Source organism: Eleutherodactylus coqui, chromosome 8 (genome assembly GCF_035609145.1).
Source record: "Eleutherodactylus coqui strain aEleCoq1 chromosome 8, aEleCoq1.hap1, whole genome shotgun sequence".
Taxonomy (NCBI): domain Eukaryota; kingdom Metazoa; phylum Chordata; class Amphibia; order Anura; family Eleutherodactylidae; genus Eleutherodactylus; species Eleutherodactylus coqui.
In genome coordinates, this window is record NC_089844.1 from 177,825,729 (window position 1) to 177,844,692 (window position 18,964).

At 45.0% G+C, this 18,964-nt stretch overlaps 1 protein-coding gene across 1 annotated transcript in view; it reads right to left on the reverse strand.

The window, feature by feature from the left end:
* The window catches only part of LOC136578042 (NACHT, LRR and PYD domains-containing protein 1a-like), a 123,716-nt gene that overhangs the window by 96,311 nt on the left and 8,441 nt on the right, over nucleotides 1–18,964 (reverse strand). Inside the window, exon 6 of the mRNA XM_066577951.1 lies at nucleotides 6,470–6,561. Within this exon, the coding sequence (XP_066434048.1) occupies nucleotides 6,470–6,561 (92 nt within the window). The remainder of the gene's footprint in view (nucleotides 1–6,469; nucleotides 6,562–18,964) is intronic.

The following is an 18,964-nucleotide window of genomic DNA, read 5'->3' on the forward strand; positions in this document are numbered from 1 at the left end:
CTCGCTCCCCCCCTCATTCGGATTGACTCGCTCCCCCCCTCATTCGGATTGACTCGCTCCCCCCTCATTCGGATTGACTCGCTCCCCCCCTCATTCGGATTGACTCGCCCCCCCCCCCTCATTCGGATTGACTCGTTTCCCCCCTCATTCGGATTGACTCGCTCCCCCCTCATTCGGATTGACTCGCTCCCCCCCCCTCATTCGGATTGACTCGCTCCCCCCCCCTCATTCGGATTGACTCGCTCCCCCCCCTCATTCGGATTGACTCGCTCCCCCCCCCCCTCATTCGGATTGACTCGCTCCCCCCCCCCCCTCATTCGGATTGACTCGCTCCCCCCCTCATTCGGATTGACTCGCTCCCCCCTCATTCGGATTGACTCGCTCCCCCCCCCTCATTCGGATTGACTCGCTCCCCCCCCCCTCATTCGGATTGACTCGCTCCCCCCCCTCATTCGGATTGACTCGCTCCCCCCCCCTCATTCGGATTGACTCGCTCCCCCCCCCCCTCATTCGGATTGACTCGCTCCCCCCCTCATTCGGATTGACTCGCTCCCCCCCTCATTCGGATTGACTCGCTCCCCCCCTCATTCGGATTGACTCGCTCCCCCCCTCATTCGGATTGACTCGCTCCCCCCCTCATTCGGATTGACTCGCTCCCCCCCTCATTCGGATTGACTCGCTCCCCCCCTCATTCGGATTGACTCGCTCCCCCCCTCATTCGGATTGACTCGCTCCCCCCCTTATTCGGATTGACTCGCTCCCCCCCCTCATTCGGATTGACTCGCTCCCCCCCCTCATTCGGATTGACTCGCTCCCCCCCCTCATTCGGATTGACTCGCTCCCCCCCCTCATTCGGATTGACTCGCTCCCCCCCTCATTCGGATTGACTCGCTCCCCCCCTCATTCCCATTCATTTCCTTATCTGTTCGAGAAGCAGGAAAAAGGAATCTCTGTGGCCAAATGGCTCAGAGCTAAACTGAATAGCACCGGACCGACCCCATTGAGGATAATGGGGTCCATTCAGTTTCTGCTCAGCTGTCCGGCTTCTAGAGCGCTAGTGCTAAAGCGCTGCATGCAGCAGTTTTTGTATTCCTGTATTTTGAGCCGGATCTGCGGTGGAATCTCCGACCAAAGTTTCTAACGCAGATTTTAAATGGGCCTCACTCTTGAATTTTCTACTTTTATCAGCAGTGAGGGAGAACCAACAGACTCCGAGGATGAGAGAAATAGCTGTGTTGTATTGAGTCTGTATGGTTATGCTACAACCTATGAAAAGAGAGGTGAGGTGGAGCCAATGAATTAAATTGGTGCATTCAGGCATGCATATTTTACGCAGTCAAATGTGTATATAATATATATATATATATATATATATATATATATATATATATATATATATATATATATACACAAAACACACACATATGTACACACAGATACATACACTAGCTTACCCGTCACGCATTGCTGCGAAGACTGACATTCGTATATTATATATATATATATATATATATATATATATTATATTATATTATATATAGCAACCAATCACAGTGCAGCTTTCATGTAACCTCAGCAGTATAAGAAATAGATGTACTATGCCAGTAATCTTCCCAGGAGTGTACTCAACAACTTCCCGAAGTTTCATGGCGATCGGATGAATGGTGTAGTAGCGCAAAAAGGACAAAAGACAGACACACAGACACATTTTTATATATATAGATAGAATTAAGTGTAGAGTGTTTTATTTTGGTCTGTATTCATAGAGTCTAAGTCTATGGGTGCATATTAAAGACAACACAGTGACTACAGATTTTACTTGTGTATTCACTGCCTTTTTTCACAAATATTCCCAGACATTAATTGGGCATTAGTCAGTTTTCACGCGGCCGAGAAGATAGAGCGAGATTTGTACATTGCGAGGCGCACAAATCTCACATGACTATGAACCCATTCTTTTGAATGGGGTCATACACACAAGTAATTTATTATCCCACTTCGTGGTGCAGGAAACAGGCGTGGCGTGCCCTGTCTTTGGGCGTTCCCTCGGAACACCTCAGCCATGGTTTTCAATGGGGCCAACACTGCATGCGAGGAGCACGCGAGTGCGATGTGTGGTTAACCCATTGAAAACAATGAGAAACACTAAACTGGCTAAAAGCCACTGCGAAGGATCGCTACTTCCCTGAAGTGATGTGAGGTGGTTTTAACAAAAAACGCCTTGCATCCACGAGTTTCACGGACCCATATCGCACTGGCCTGTGTGAAATTAGTCTTATTTTGGTTTTTTGCACGCATGAAAAACACATGTCACACGGGTACAGCACAGTGGTAAAAAACATGGATGTACACACAGTAAAAACTAAGCGTTTTTTACTGACCAAATTTGCATACGACCGTGTGAATGAAGCCTTACTCTGAGGCAGTCTTATGCACTGTATTAATATATGAAATGATATGTGTTATGCTGGTATATATAACCTGGGTATCCTCTGTATATAATTATATATGTGCAGCTGGTATAGGCTATACATCTCCTGTTTCTAGTGATATGGAGCATGCTGGTATAACCTGGGTATCTCCTGTATATAATTATATATGTACAGCTGGTATAGGTTATACATCCTGTATATAGTGATATGGAGCATGGTGGTATAACCTGAGTATCTCCTGTATATAATTATATATGTGCAGCTGGTACAAGTTATACATCCTGTATATAGTGATATACCGTATGTTATACCAGCATGCTCCATATCACTATATTCAAGAGATGTATAACTTGTACCAGCTGTACATATATAATTATATACCAATGACACCCAGGTTATACCATCATTGTCCTTATCACTATATACTGGAAATGTATATCCAACTTATACCAGCTCTACATATATAATTCTATACAGATAGTACCCAAGTTATACCAACATGGTTAATATCACTATATACAAGATGCAAAACTTATACCAGCTGTACATATATAATCATATACAGAGAATACCCAGGTTATATGTACAGATGGTATAAGTTGGGTACACATCTCCAGTATATAGTGATATGAACTATACTAGTATAACCTGGGTATTGCCTATATATAAACATACATATGCTCTCTGCATAGAGCAGAAACCTAGGGGAGATATAACTCCCCTCTATAATCACACCTCTAATTTTTTCACAAGTGATATGTACCATGCTTGTATAACATGGTTATATTCTGTATATAATTATATTTATACTGCTGGAATAAGTTATACATCTTCTGTATATAACGATGTGGAGCTTGCTGGTATAACCTGGGTATGTCCTGTATATAGTTGGTGAACATTATACTTCTCCTACATATAGTGATTTGAAGCATTCTAGTTAAACCTGGGAATCTCTCGTATATCATTATATATGTACAGCTGGTATAAGTTATGCATCTCTTATATGTAGTGATCTGGAACATGCTGGTATAACCTGGGTATCTTCTGTATATAATTATGCTTGTGCAGCTTGTATACGTTTACACATCCTGTATATAGTGATCTGGAACATGCTGGTTTAACCTGGGTATCTCCTGTATGACAGGAAGCAAGTTATCAGGCAGAGTACAGAGGGGTTTGGTTTAGGGGATATGGTACGCCTCCCTAAAAAGGTGCGGTTTTAGAGCACGCCTGAAGTTTTGTGTATCAGTGATTGCCCGGATATTTTTTGGTAGTGCGTTCCAGAGGACTGGTGCTGCTCTGGAGAAGTCTTTGAGGCGGGAATGAGAGGTTCGAATTAAAGGGGCACTGAGTCTGATTTCATTTGCAGAGCAGAGGGCACAGGCTGGGTGGTGAACTAAGAGGAGAGAAGCGATATAGGGCGGGGCGGTGCTGTGGAGCGCTTAGTGGATGAGGGTAGAGAGTTTAGATTGTATTCTGTATTTGACGGGCAGCCAGTGCAGTGACCGGCACAGGGCAGAGGCGTCAGAATAGTGGCTGGACAGGAAGATGAGCCTGGCTGCCACATTCAGGATGGATTGGAGGGGGTAGAGTCTGGAGCAAGGGAGGCCTATCAGCAGCCAGTTGCAGTAATGGAGCCAAGAATGTATGAGGGCAACAGTTAGCATTTTTAGCGTGTCCACAGTGAGAAAAGGGCGTATTCTAGCAATGTTCTTGAGGTGCAGCTGACATGTTCGGGCGGGAGATTGGATGTGGATGTGGGGGGTGAAGGAGAGATCAGAGTCGAATATGACCCCAAGGCAGCGGGTGTGCTGTCTGAGAGTTATAGTGGTGCCACACACTGAGATGGAGATGTCAGGATGATGTCGGTTAGTAGAGGGCGTAAACAGGAGAAGGTCAGTTGTTGAGATGTTCAGTTTTAGGTAGAGAGAGGATATAGTGTTAGAAACAGCAGACAATCGGTGGTGTTCTGGAGGAATGTTGCTGTGATGTCCTGGAAGGAGGTGTATAAGCTGGGTATCATCAGCATAGAGATGGTACTGGAAACCAAATCTTCTGATGGTCTGTCCAGTAGGGGCTGTGTAGATGGAGAAGAGGAGGGTGCTGAGGACTGAGCCCTGGGGGTCCCCAACAGCAAGGGGAAGAGGACGGGAGATAGAGCCAGCAAAGCAGACACTGAAAGAGCGGTCGGATAGGTAGGAGGAGAACCAGGAGAGGGCAGTGTCCTTTAGTCCAATGGAGTGAAGCATATTGAGGAGAATTTGTGGTCGACAGTGTCGAATGCTGCAGAGAGGTCGAGGAGGATCTGTAGGGAGTAGTCGCCCCTCGATTTGGCCACCAGGAGGTCGTTTGACACTTTAGTTAGTGCGGTTTCTGTCGAGTGTAGGGGGTGGAAGTCGGACTGTAGAGGGGCAAGAAGAGAGTTTTCTGAGAGATACCTTATAAGGTGAGAGTGAACCATGCATTCTAGTAGTTTGGAGATGAAGGGGAGGTTTGAGATGAGTCAATAGTTGGCAGCATCGGTCGAGTCAAGAGTCAGTTTCTTTAGCAGCGGGGATATAATAGCGCGTTTGAATGAGCAGAGTAAAATGCAGAGGTCAGAGAAAGATTGAATATAGTGGTGACCACCGGGGAGAGGGACCGCTGAAAGTGTGAGGGAAAAGGGTCCCTGGCGCAGATGGTGGGCCGAGCAGAGGAGAGTGGTCTGGAGACTTCTTCCTCTGTCGTTGGTCTAAGTACAGAGACTGAACAAGAGCTAGATGCAGTACTGACGATACTGGCGTCGGGGGCTAGTCTAGGATTGGGAGGTTATTTCCTGCCAGATGTCGTCAATTTTCTTTTTAAAGTAAGCAGCCAGCTCCTCAGTACTGAGATCTGTCACGGGGGGGGGGGGGGGGGGGGATGCAGTTTTGGGCTGAGAAGGGAGTGGAGAGTGGTTATGGGATAGTGAGGGGATGAGAAATATGAAGTAGACTTGTTTGGCGTGGTGGAAGGCAAGATTGTAGGTTCTGAGTATAAATTTAAAGTGGAGAAAGTCTGCGGGCTATTGAGACTTTCTCCACAGCCGTTCAGCACACCTGGAGAACCGCCGGATGAATCGCGTTTGAGGCGTGAGTGAGGGTTGCCACGGTCTATATCAGATGGCTTGGGTAACGGGGGGGGGGGGGGGGCGACACTTCATCCAATGCATGTTTGAGAGCGGTGTTGTAATGTGCGGCAGCAGTAAGGCTGGGGCAGGAGAGGAGAGAGATAGGGGACAAAAAAGACTGTAGAGACTCGGCAAAATGTTTGGTGTGAAAGACCTGAAGGTTCCTGTACGTAAAGGAGGTAGGAGGGTCTGGGAGATACTAGGAAGCTTGACAGAGAAAGAGAGGAGGTTATGGTCTGAGAGCGGGAGAGGGAAGTTGGAAGGAGAGCAGAGACTGAGGAAGACCAGATCCAGAGTATTGCCATCCCTGAGTGGGAGAGGCTGTGAGTTGTGAGAGACCAAGGGAGGAGGGGAGCGATAGAAACTGAGAGGCAGATGGGGAGATGGGGTCATTAGTGGGGATGTTGAAGTCTCCTAGGATAAGGGTTGGGATTTCGTAGGAGAGGAAGTGGGGGAGCCAGGCGGCAAAGTGGTCCAGAAACAGGTGAGGAGCACCTGGTGGGCAGTAGATAACTGCTACTCGCATGGGCAGCAGACAGAAAAGCTGTAGGGCATGTACCTCGAATGATGGGAAAGTGAGTGAGGGTACTGGGGGTGGGGTGGGGGAAAATGATCTGGAAGGTGCATTGTGGGGAGAGGAGAGCACCTACTCCTCCCCCTCGCTTGTCTTCCGGTCTTGGAGTATGGGAGAACTGCAGGCCATTGTAAGACAACGCAGCAGAGAAGGCCGTGTCAGACTGCTGTATCCATGTTTCTGTTAGAGCTAGCAGGTTTGGGGGTTTAGCAGATATAATTATGCATGTGCAGCTTGTATACATCCTGTATGTTGTGATATGAACTATGCTGTAATAACAAAGTTGTTAGACAACCACATCTATAGCTTTTTTACCTTTGCAGAGAAACTGGATGCCATGATATGTTCAGCAATGAGCTTGGTTGATGATATGTTGTCAGCTGTCTCTGGGTATGGTTCACTCATTCCTTGATTTAAAAAAAAAGACAAGCTATAAAACACAACTATTAAAGGAATTTTCCAAAATTGCACTATTAAGGAATCATCCTAAGCTTAGGTGATCAAAAGCAGAGCAGTGAGAGTCTGACATTTGGCACCCTCACCTATCTACCAGCTGCTCGCCGGAGCACCTATGTGGCTGGGCTCTGTGGCAGAGCTCATACATTGGGCAATAGCCCAGAATGGTACTGCAGATTTAATCATATTCACGATGAACCTGGACTGGCCAACTGAAAGAATGACAATTTAATTTACTTCTTGGCAATCAGGGTAGATCAACAGTGAGAACACCCTTAAATGCACCTTATTCTTGACCTACATTGGGGTGCACAAATGTTTTCGGTGTAAGGCACATTGTCAGGTTGTTTCACCTTAAGAGGCTGCAATAAAATGTAAGCTGCCTAAAGCGCTAATTTGGTACAGTTCTACCAAGAAAAATCAGTTCAGGATAGCAAAACACATGGTTTATGCAACCCAAATGCCAACTGCATATGTAGATATCTCCCAATGGTCTCCATAGAAATCAGATTGATTACATTACACCTATGTAATAATTGTTGGCGAAGTTCAGTCATTGCAATAAAAACCTTTCCTGGTGCTGACTGCAGCACTGATCGTGGACTGCTTGCAGCTAAGATCAAGAATAAATTCCATAGTATTAAAGGGGTTGTCCCGCGCCGAAACAGTTTTTTTTTTTTTTCAACCCCCCCCCCCCCCCGGTCGGCGCGAGACAACCCCGATGCAGGGAGGTAAAGAAAGCTTACCGGAGCGCTTACCTTAATCCCCGCGCTCCGGTGACTTCAATACTTACCGCTGAAGATGGCCGCCGGGATCCTCTGTCTCCGTGGACCGCAGCTCTTCTGTGCGGTCCATTGCCGATTCCAGCCTCCTGATTGGCTGGAATCGGCACGTGACGGGGCGGAGCTACACGGAGCCTGCATTCTGCACGAGCGGCTCCATAGAAGACAGGAGAAGACCCGGACTGCGCAAGCGCGGCTAATTTGGCCATCGGAGGGCGAAAATTAGTCGGCACCATGGAGACGAGGACGCCAGCAACGGAGCAGGTAAGTATAAAACTTTTTATAACTTCTGTATGGCTCATAATTAATGCACAATGTATATTACAAAGTGCATTATTATGGCCATACAGAAGTGTATAGACCCACTTGCTGCCGCGGGACAACCCCTTTAAGAAAGGGGATCCATTGAGAAAATTCAACACTCTAAAATCCCCCCAATCGTACACTATTGAGGCAGCAAACAGATTCCAACTGCTTGACACATCAGAGAAGCATCCAGAGGAACTATGGTGCGATATACAGTCTACAGTTATGGAAACAGCCAGTAAGTATCTTGCCTATAAGGAGCAGGAAAAACTACATTGTTTGTCCGAGCAAAGCCTCAGAATAGCTGATAAAAGAAGAGCTGCAAAAGTTGTTGGCAACTAAGACGAAGTTCGGCAACTAAATAACGATTTTTCAGAGAGCAGTAAGGAAAGCTAAGGAAATGCACTGCAATGAGCGATGCAAACAACTCGAAGCATAAGGCATGAAAGGCCATATCCGAGGCCTATTCTCACAGGTCAAGATGGCCCGAAAACCTCTCACAGCATACAACAGCACAATCAAAGGCAAAAATGGGAAGGAACTGAATGACCAACAGAGTATCAAGTATAGGTGGAGGGAATACTCAGAGGAACTATATGCCTGCAACCACATACCGGACCATTGTAGGAGGCAGAGCCTGTGGACTTGGAGCCTCCATTATGGAGTCAGAAGTGGTTATGGCAATGAAATAACTAGCCAAGTATATAGCACCAGGCAGAGATAACATACCGGCAGAGCTATTGCTGCCAGTACCAGTGAAAACCATGGCAGCACTGTGCCAGGCAGTATGGGCATCCACACAATGGCCACAGGACTGGAAAAGATCTGTCTCCATCCCTCTATCAAAGAAAGGAGACTAATAATCCTCATGCCGCATGCAAGCAAGATTCTTCTTAAAATTATACAGGAAAGACTGAGATCAGTAGCTGAAGCAGCACTTCCTGATGCGCAGGCAGGATTCTGTCTAGAACGAGATATCCGCAACCACATTGCAAACCCACGATGGACAATGTAAAAAGCTTGAGAATACCAAAAGAATATCTACATGTGCTTTATCGACTTACATCAAGGCCTTTGACTGTGTCGCCCATGACAAGCTATGGCATGCCCTACAAGAGCTGGGTGTATCGGCACATCTTGTCAAGCTGATAAAATCACTTTATACGAATCAAGAAGCCACTGTGAGAACACAGTATGGGGACACAGATTGGTTTGGGATTGGCAAAGGAGCCCAACAGCGTTGCATCCTCTCACTCTTCTTGTTTAACCTATATGCGGAAGTGATTATGCGTAAAATCAGCCTAGACAAATTGGAAATTGGAGTGAAAATAGGTGGCAAAAACATCAACAATCTCCAGTATGCGGATAACACAACTCTGCTTGCAGAAACAGAAGCTGGTCTGAAGCAGCTGATATAGAAGATTAAAACTGAAAGTTAAAAATTGACCTCTAACTGAATAAAAAATAAATAAAAAAAAACTAAAATAATGACAACCGCAAAAAATGGCCAAATTCAAATAAAAATCGACAATGAGGTCATAGAATGCTTGCAAAACTTAATCTTCCTTGACTTAAAAATCTATGCCAGAGATAAAACATAGGATAGCATCGGGGCAAAGCAAGATGCTAAACATGGATAAAATCTGGAAAAGTAGGGATATCGGTATAGCAACTAAACGCAGGATAGTGAAAAACACCATTTACCCCATAGCCATGTATGGATCTGAAAGCTGGAATGTGAAAAATACTGATAGGAGGATTGACGCGTTAGAGCTGTGGTGCTGATGAAAGCTGCTGCACCACAGTGCACTTAAGTAAATATATTCAAGTGTTTAAGTTTTCAAACTTTTTTTGATGTAATGCAAAAAGCAGTGAACAAGCCGTACCCACATAGAAGGTCACAATAAAACTATGAGGTGTAAACAGCGGGGCCATGTGGAGCACAAATACTAGTGAGCACATTGGACAAGGCACTGACCGGTGGCCAATGGCTGCAATATGCCTTGCCTCATATGGGTCTGTGATACGGCTGGGAGAAGAGAAAGAAGGGTGCTTCAGGCACAGTGAAAGGCTCCCCTCCCACCAGAGAAATCCAAGGCTGAGGATGGAGAGCAGAAGAAGCATGGAGGCGCCGGAATATGCTGATTGTGTGATCATTTAGATTCTTATTTGCTTGTCTCCGACCTACATGAACTGAAGACTTATTCTCTGTCCTAGACAGAGAGCCAAAGTCTATGTCTAGCGAGGTATTTACGGCTGTGTAATAAAATGAAGATGGGTATGTCTTAAGAGTAAAGGCCCATTTGCACGCAACGATTGTCATTTGAATGAACGAACGAGTGAACTACATTTTTGCTTTCCAATAAAGTGTTTACATGTAAAGATAACCATTTTCCTCGTTTGCTGGGTCATTTGGTAGTGTTTATACATAAAAATAAGTGGAGGATTGTTTGCTCAGGTGGACGTGTGTATATAGGAAGCAAAGAACCTCGTATTGTGCAAGTATGTGGATCGGATAGATGTTTGGTTTAGCTAGGTGTTTGGATTGGATTTGTATGTGTTTAGGGGGGGGGGGGGGCATACAAAATTAGTGCAAAGAAAAAGGCATAGTCCATTGTGGCAGTAAGTGGATTGGCTTTTGAAAGAAATTCTAGGTTGGCAGTTTTTAATTACTAATAAAAAGAGCCTTTGTCTACTTTGGCAGTATGTAGCCCACCTAAAAGGAAGTAAAATGTGTGTCAAAAACACACTGTCAGAATTACTTGGATATGCAAAACCTTTAAGAGTAATTCTATGTAAAATTGACACATCAGATTGCCAAAATTTGGTCTGTTTATTATGTCACAAATCGTCTTGGTCACAAAGGGGTTATTGAAACTGGCTATTTTCCTGCTGTTACATTTGTGATAGCATGATTTTGTGCACAAAAATTGTAATGACCATTTTTGCAATTGCAGCTCTGCTACATCCATCCAGACCCCCACACATCAGACAGCTGTACTCCATCCATCCTGATCCCCACACAAACATCTCTGTTACATCCATGCTGACGGTGGCTGATCATGTGATGGTGACATCAAAGGTCCTGTGAGCACACGGTTGCTGTCATGCTCTGCGTGTTTCATACTGTAGGACCTGTGATGACATCACCAGCATATGATCAGTATAGTTACATGAGAGGCACTCCCACATATACATACTAACAGACAAGTGGTCGTTAGTAGTTTGATAGTTATGGAATCAATCTCTTCTCTCTCTCTCTCTCTATATATATAGTTATGAGAAAACTCTACTTTGTATATATTTTGCTGTGGGATCACTCCCCTCTCTCTCTCTCTCACACACACACACACACACACACACACACACACACACACACCACTATGTGTGTATATATAATTATATTAGTCATTAAAATCGCTCTCCTCTCTATATATAGTTATGGGATCACTCTCCTCTTTATATTTATAGTTACATAGTAACATAGTTTCTAAGGCCGAATGAAGACAATGTCCATCTAGTCCAGCCTGTTATCCTCCTGTGTTGTTGATCCAGAGAAAGGCGAAAAACCCCAAGAGGCAGGATCGAATTAGCCCTTTTGGGGGAAAAATTCCTTCCCGACTCCCTAATGGCAATCAGACTGTTCCCTGGATCAATCCCTAATAGTTCCTACCTACCTGTATACCCGGATTGACAATTAACCTAAGATTTATATCCTATAATATCCTTCCTCTCCAGAAAGACATCAAGTCCCCTTTTAAACTCCTCTATGGATTTTGCCATCACCACATCCTCAGGCAGAGAGTTCCACAGTCTAACTGCTCTTACAGTAAAGAACCCCCTTCTGTGTTGGTGATGAAACCTGCTTTTTTCTAGAGGTAGCGGATGCCCTCTCTTTACAATCAGTCCTGGGTATAAACAGATCATGGGAGAGATCCTTGTATTGTCCCCTCATGTATTTATACATAGTTATTTGATCGCCCTTTAGCCATCTTTTTCTAGATTGCATAATCCCAATTTGGATAGCCTCTCTGGGTATTCCAGTCCCGTCATTCCATGTATTAGTTTAGTTGCCAGTCTTTGAACCCCCTCCAGTATTGTAACATCTTTCCTGAGCACCGGTGACCAGAACTGTACGCAGTATTCCATGTGAGGCCTGACAAGTGCCTTATATAAGGGAAGGATAATGTTCTTGACCCTCGCTCCTATACCTCTTTTAATGCACCCCAAGACTTTATTGGTTACTCCAGTTTAGTCTACAGTCCACTAGTACCCCCAGGTCTTTTTCCATATCACTTTTCCCTAGCAGTACCCCATTTAGTGTATATTGGTGACATCCATTTCTCCTACCAATGTACATAACCTTACATTTTTCAACATTGAACTTCATTTGCCATTTTTCTGCCCAAGCCCCCAGCTTATCCAGGTCCATTTGTAGCCGCACATTGTCCTCCGTTCCATTAATTATATTGTATAATTTTGTGTCATCTGCAAATATTGATATTTTACTGTGCAGCCCCTTTATTAGGTCATTGATAAATATATTGAACAGAATGGGGCCCAATACTGAACCCTGTGGCACCCCACTAGCAACGGTGACCCAATCAGAGTATGAGCCATTGATTACCACCCTCTGTTTTCTTTCTCTGAGCCAATTCTTTACCCAGATACACACGTTTTCACCCAATCCAAGCTGTCTCATTTTATATATCAGCCTATTATGCGGCACGGTGTCAAATGCTTTAGAGAAATCCAGATGTACGAGATCAATAGACTCTCCCAGGTTCAGCCTAGAGCTTACTTCATCGTAGAAGCTGATCCAATTGGTCTGACATGATTGACCCTTCATGAATCCATGCTGGTGAGGAGTTATTCCATTGTTCTCCTTGAGGTATTCTTTGATGGCGTCTCTCAGAAACCCCTCGAATGTCTTTCTCGTTATTGAAGTGAGACTTACTGGCCTGTAGTTACCAGGCTCACTCTTGGTCCCCTTTTTATAAATTGGAACCACGTTGGCAATGCGCCAATCCAATGGTACAACAGCGGTCTTGATAGTATCCACAAATATTAGATATAGCGGCCTAGCTATCACATCACTTAGTTCCTTTAGTACCCTTGGGTGTATTCCATCTGGGCCTGGCGATTTATCAATTTTAATCTTCTTTAACCAGTTCCACACTTCATTCTGCGTTAGGTATGAGATATTTTGTGAAGGGTTCATTTTATTCCCCTGCATCTCATGTGGCATTTCCTTTTCATTTGTGAATACGCTTGAAAAGAAACTAATAAATTTGCCTTCTCCCCATCATCTTCAATGATTTCTCCTGCATTATTTGTTAAAGGTCCAGTGCTCTCGGTGCAAATCCTTTTGCTGTTAATATAGTTAAAAAATAGTTTAGGGTTAATTTTGCTCTCTTTGGCGATCAGTCTTTCTGCCTCCTCCTTAGCAATTTTGATCTTTCCTTTGCATATTTAATTTTTTTCCCTGTACGATTTTAGCGCTTTTCACTACCTTTTTGCTTTAGTAGTTTGAATGCTTTCTTTTTTTCGTTTATTGCCCCTCTTACCGTTTTGTCGAGCCACATTGGTTTCCTTTTACTCGAAGTTCTTTTATTTTTAAAGGGAATGAACTGCTCACATGAGGTGATTAGGATCATTTTAAACTTTTCCCACTTGTCCTCTGTACTGTTATTTTTGAGGATGTTGTCCCATTTAATGTTACCGATAGTAGCTCTGAGCTGATCAAATTTTGCTTTACCAAAGTTTAGTTTGTTTGTCGCTCCCTGATAAGGTTTCTTATTGAATGACAGCTGGAAGTTGATTATTTTGTGATCACTGTTCCCCAAGTGCCCCTCAACCTGCACCCCCTTTATTCGGTCCGGTTCGTTAGTTAGTACTAGGTCCAGAATTGCCCTCCCTCTCATTGGTTCCTGCACACGTTGGCTAAGGTAATTATCTTTAATTGATCTCAAGAACTTATCACCCCTGTGAGATTTGCAGGTTTGGTTTTCCCATGTTATATCTGGATAATTAAAGTCCCCCATGATAATTACTTCATTTCTCTTTGACACCTCTTCTATCTGCCTTAGTTGTAAGGTTTCACTTTCTTCTGTTGCTTTTGGTGGCCTATAGTAAACCCCTATCAGAATTTTGTTATTTTTTTTCTCCCTGTATTTCTACCCATAGAGATTCCACGCGTTTATCTCCTGCACCTATATCTTCCCACGGTGTCTTCTGAAGAGATTGTAACCCTGTAAATTCGCCACCCAATCGCACTTATCATCCAGCCAGGTTTCCGTTATTCCGACTGGATCATAGTTTTCATCGCCCATTCTCACTTCAAGCTCACCCACTTTACCGAGCAGACATTCGTGGTCTATGCCTCCTTCTGTCGCCCAGCTAGCTGCCTGTTGCCCCTGCTCTTCCGTACTACCGTCCGCCTCCACCGCAGCGAGTAACTGCTCAGTGAGCAGCAAACTCCTCTCCATGTTGTCAATTGCTCTCACTGTTGCCAGTTGCTCATTTAGATCCAGGATTTGGGCTTCTAAATGTGCAACAATATGCACCCTCAATCGGCTGATCAAGGAATGTATACATTGCACAAGTAGCACACTGGAAGACATTGCCAGGCATGGAGCTCATCCTAATGGGGGATCTACAATTTACTTCTGTAAGTAGTGAAGATAGACTTGCTCACACGCTGCCGCCTATGCGCAACCACTCACACGCTCCTGTCGCAGTTTCTCCGCAGCTCTGGTGACATCACCTTTTCTCCCGGCAGCCGCGCTCTCTGCCCTCCTACTGCTCCGCTTCGGGACATGCTACTGTGCTGCTGCCCGCTGACGTCACCTGCTCTCCCGGCGTTCACGCTCTCTGCCCTCCTGCAGCTGTGGGACCTGCTACCTTGCTTCTGCCCGCTGGATCTTCAGCGGGCAATCCTGCAGCCATGCTTCCTCGGACTCCTGGTGGCCTCCGGTACCGGCTCCTGCGCCGCTCCGGTGTCCCCTTCTGCCCTGCTCCTGGTTCTGCCTCTGGCGCCTGTCGTCACTCCTGATATTTATATATAAAGTCATGAGATCGCTCTCCTCTCTATATTGTTACGAGAGTGCTCCCCTATATTAATTTTTGCTCTAAACAAGAGGCTAGGGCTTATTTTCGGTTATGTCTTATTTTACTTACCCAGAAGGCTCTGTCCAGGTCCTTCCAACTTCTCTCCAGAGCCCTGACACAGAGCTCCTCTATATATAGTTTCGGGATCGCCCTCCTCTCCATATATAGTTGTGGGATGGCTTTCCTCTCCTTCCTCTGCAAGGCTTGCACAGAAATAGGACACACCACCATTTGTTTACCGCGCAAGTCTTCACGTGATCACGTCGCCGCTGTCTGCCTAAGATTGCGTGCATGCATGATCCTATAGCAGCGTGCACTGCCAGAAATTCTGTGAGAAATCTCGCAGCGGAACTTCCGCGCACCTGCATTCACCCTAAACTCAGAGGTGATCCTGCTTGTATAAGCAAACAAACACTAAACATTATTAATTTATTCACAAAGTATATTAAGAACACGAATTGATAATTTAGCAAGTGAAGTAAAAACAGAGAGCTGTGCCTCTCCCAAGACAGCAGATAGAAACAAACAAGTGTAATGCCTAGTTTAGACACGATTCTCGCTCAAAAGACAGCTTTTGAGTGATAATCGTTGTGCGCATTTACAGGGCAAGGTGATCGCTTAAACGACAGTTTGATTGATAGTTTTGAGCGATCACTTTGTGCTCTGAGCGGGGTATACAGAAGACAGCTAGAGCGCTGTCTTCTGTATACTCCTGCTGTGTTCACGGAGTGCACAGCTGTTCTCTTCTCAAAGCATGCAGAACACAGCTGGAGCATGTTTTCTTCATATCCTGGCTGTTTTCCTGGAGCGCTCAGCTGGTATACATCTTTGTGCTCTGCGCGGAGCATGCCAAATACAGCTGGAGAGCTGTGTTCTCCATACCCCAGCTGTGTTCATGGAGCACTGGGCTGATATACAGCTGAGCGCTCCGAGCAGGGTATACAGAACACAGCTGGAGTATCTTCTTTTTATAGTGTGGAGGGGGCGTGTGTGTGCGTGCGCGTGCGCATATATAGGGCATGTTTGGTACTATTTTCACTTTCAATGGCAGAGGATCGCGATCCTCTGCTATTGAAAGTACTGCTAGAGATCACGATCTCCTGCTACTGCTGTGACAGCTGTAGCAGGAGATTCCTTCATCTCCCCGGCATGTCCCCTCATTACTGGACACTGGGACACTGTTGTCACAGTGTCCAGTAATGAGGGGACATGCCGGGGAGATGAAGGAATCTCCTGCTACAGCTGTCACAGCAGTAGCAGGAGATCGCACTGCCCTCTCATTGCTTTGAATGGAGCCGGGCGGCTGCCTTCTCCATTATGACGCCGGTCCTCCAGTCATGTGACCGGCGTCATTGGGAGCGCGCACGCTGAGGAGAGAGGCAGCAGTGCATCATGGGAACTACCCAGCGGCACCATCTTTGAAAAATCCTTCAGGCCAGCTTTATAAGGGGAAGAAAAGGAATAAAAAGGTTAACAGAATATGGTTTTTTATGGGTAAAGCTGTAGTGTGTGATGCTTCTACTCTACAGGGCATTAATTGGGGGGAAAAAAAAAAAAATTAGTTTGGGCGGCGGACAACCCCTTTAATGGAAACTGCACAATGCATCAGTGCACAGGGGTGTATCTCTGCAGTGTAAAAGCGCCTGGTCAGGCACTTCTACGTCGGCAGTGGCAGCTGCATTAACTCCTAGAAGAGCAGGAGAAGGGAGGTGGCAGGGAGTTTAGCAACGTAACTGCTAAATTCCGTCCCTTCTCTTCTCCTCTCGCCCCTTGCTGCTGTTTGCAATAGGAGGGCAGGACGGGGGTAAAGCCAAGTCCTGTCCTTCCCATGGCAAACAGCGGCAAGGGGCGGGAGCTCACCACACTATCTCCCGACCACTCCCGTCTCCTCCCCTTGCAGAGAGCCGGCGAGGGGGAGGGAAGGGGGAAGACAGTTTGCCTCTGTTAAGCTGTCTCCCTCGTCCAGAGGGCGTATACACTTTTACGGCCGGCCGATATACGCTCGTGTGAATAAGCCCTTGGGAAGAGACATTCAATACGTATGCTAAGAAGAATGGTAATCTGTGCCAATACCAATAATGATTACAAATACAAGGACATTGTTTAGTTGAAAAGAATAAATTACATTGAAGGAATGATGTGCTTGAAACATTATTCTAGGTCACGTTCGCAGCTGCACACTAACCTCCGCAGGGGGCATTATGGCAAATTTGATATTCCTGCGTTTTTTGCCAAAAATCCTTTCATACTTACCTGAATCGATTTTGCAAAGAACAGAGCAGTTTTATCACTCCACCAATCAAGACAAGCAACACTAGTCATATCTCAGAGTTTAATGCATGGCTACGACAATGCTGTAAAACTGAAGGTTTTTGATTTGTTAGTCATAATGATGGTAGGTGGTCTAAGGGGGAGTTGTTCAAAAGGAATGAACAACTTCAAACAAGAAAGGATGGAAGGCTGAGTTAGTCTTGAGCTGGCTACCTGACCCAAGCAGGGATTGAACCCGCAAGCTTCAGGTTGTAACAGAGCTTAGGAATGCATTTCTGCTGCCTTTGGAGTACTGATTGATAGTCTTTGTGCTCCAATTGGCACATGCCAGAGACCTGGAAAAGTAAAGGCCCTTCCATATGTAACAAATGTCGGGCAACCGATGCCCGACACCCGTCCTCACAGATACTCGCTCCTTTGCTGTTACACAAGAGCGAGTATCGCTGGATCACTCACAGCGCTGCCAGCAGGGAGGCGTGGTGGCTGGAGGAGAGTCCTCTCCCTGCTCTTCCCCGTCCCTCTCCATTCACCATAGGCACTGGCTGTCCAGTACTGACCGGCTGCTGTTTACACCGAACGATAGACGTTCAGGATTTTAAGCGGCTTAAAACTAAATGACTGAACAATTCTCATCCAGTCATTCAGGTTCTGCATGCTTTTACATGGCACGGCTATCCTTCAAAACCCCGCGGGCATGCAGGATTCTGAACAACCAGAACAATAATCGTCCCGTGTACAATGGCCTTAAGCATAGAGGTCTTTATTCTGTGGAACACAAGTAAACAAACATGTTTTGTCTGAGGAGCTGTTGGTATAACAGCAAAATGTATTGTCTGTTTACTTGCGTTCTGCAGAATAAAGACATTTATACTTCTCTTCCTGGGTCGCTGGCGCGCAGCGATCGGAGCTCCAAGACAAATCATCCCATCATCTAGATGCCAGCAAGCACACAGAACGGGCCGCCTGCAGCAATTGCATACAGTTCTGGCTGATGACAGCTAACCCCAGGGGAGGGGGGGGCAGTACTGCCACTGGGTTGGCCAACACTTGCCAGCAGGTATACACATGAGGCACCTCTCTGTGATATGCGATATATCAATTCTTATGGATTTTTGGGTGTAGAATTCGAATTTACCTTTAGAAATGATGTATCACATAAGGTTTTTATGCAATTTAGATTTTTTTTTTTTTTAAAGATTTGTGTTTGTGCTCATTTTCTAGTGAATTATTTATATAAAATTAAATAATTGACTAAGCTAAACTCTTTATTTGAGTGTACTACACAGTGGATGAAATTCTAAAAGTGGTCACTAGATGGCAGAACAATGTAGTTGAGCAGGAAGGTTACTGACATGAGCCTATCTGTACGGCTGTTTAGTGTTTGTTGTAATCTGCATGAAGCTCTTCTCTTCATTCTTACCTCAGCATATCAGTATTTTTTGAGTTTCATTCACAAATACATCACCAGAAAAACATTATTGAGTCCTGAGTTTTTTTGTTTTTTTTTGTATTTAAAACTAGACAATATTTGTCAATACTGTATTATTGTCTATGTAATAGTGCTATGTAACTCAGAAATGTGACGTGATACGTAGAATCTGATTCTTCCACTTCCACTGACTTCAGCACCCCAAAATTAGTTAAATCAACCTGTTTTCAAACCAGATACATTTTTTTTTCTATTTGTTGACCAGTGTTATGGAATTTGTGCCACAATCTAATGCAGCTTCCTTAGTAAATATCTCCCTATAGTCTCATTATCATCTATAGAACATACTAAATAGAAAACTTTATTCGCTGAAACATTTCAATTCGAAATTCAATTTCACGGGAAAAAAAAAATGCTACTTGGAATGGTCAGTGGTAAAAAGGAAACAGGGAAGAC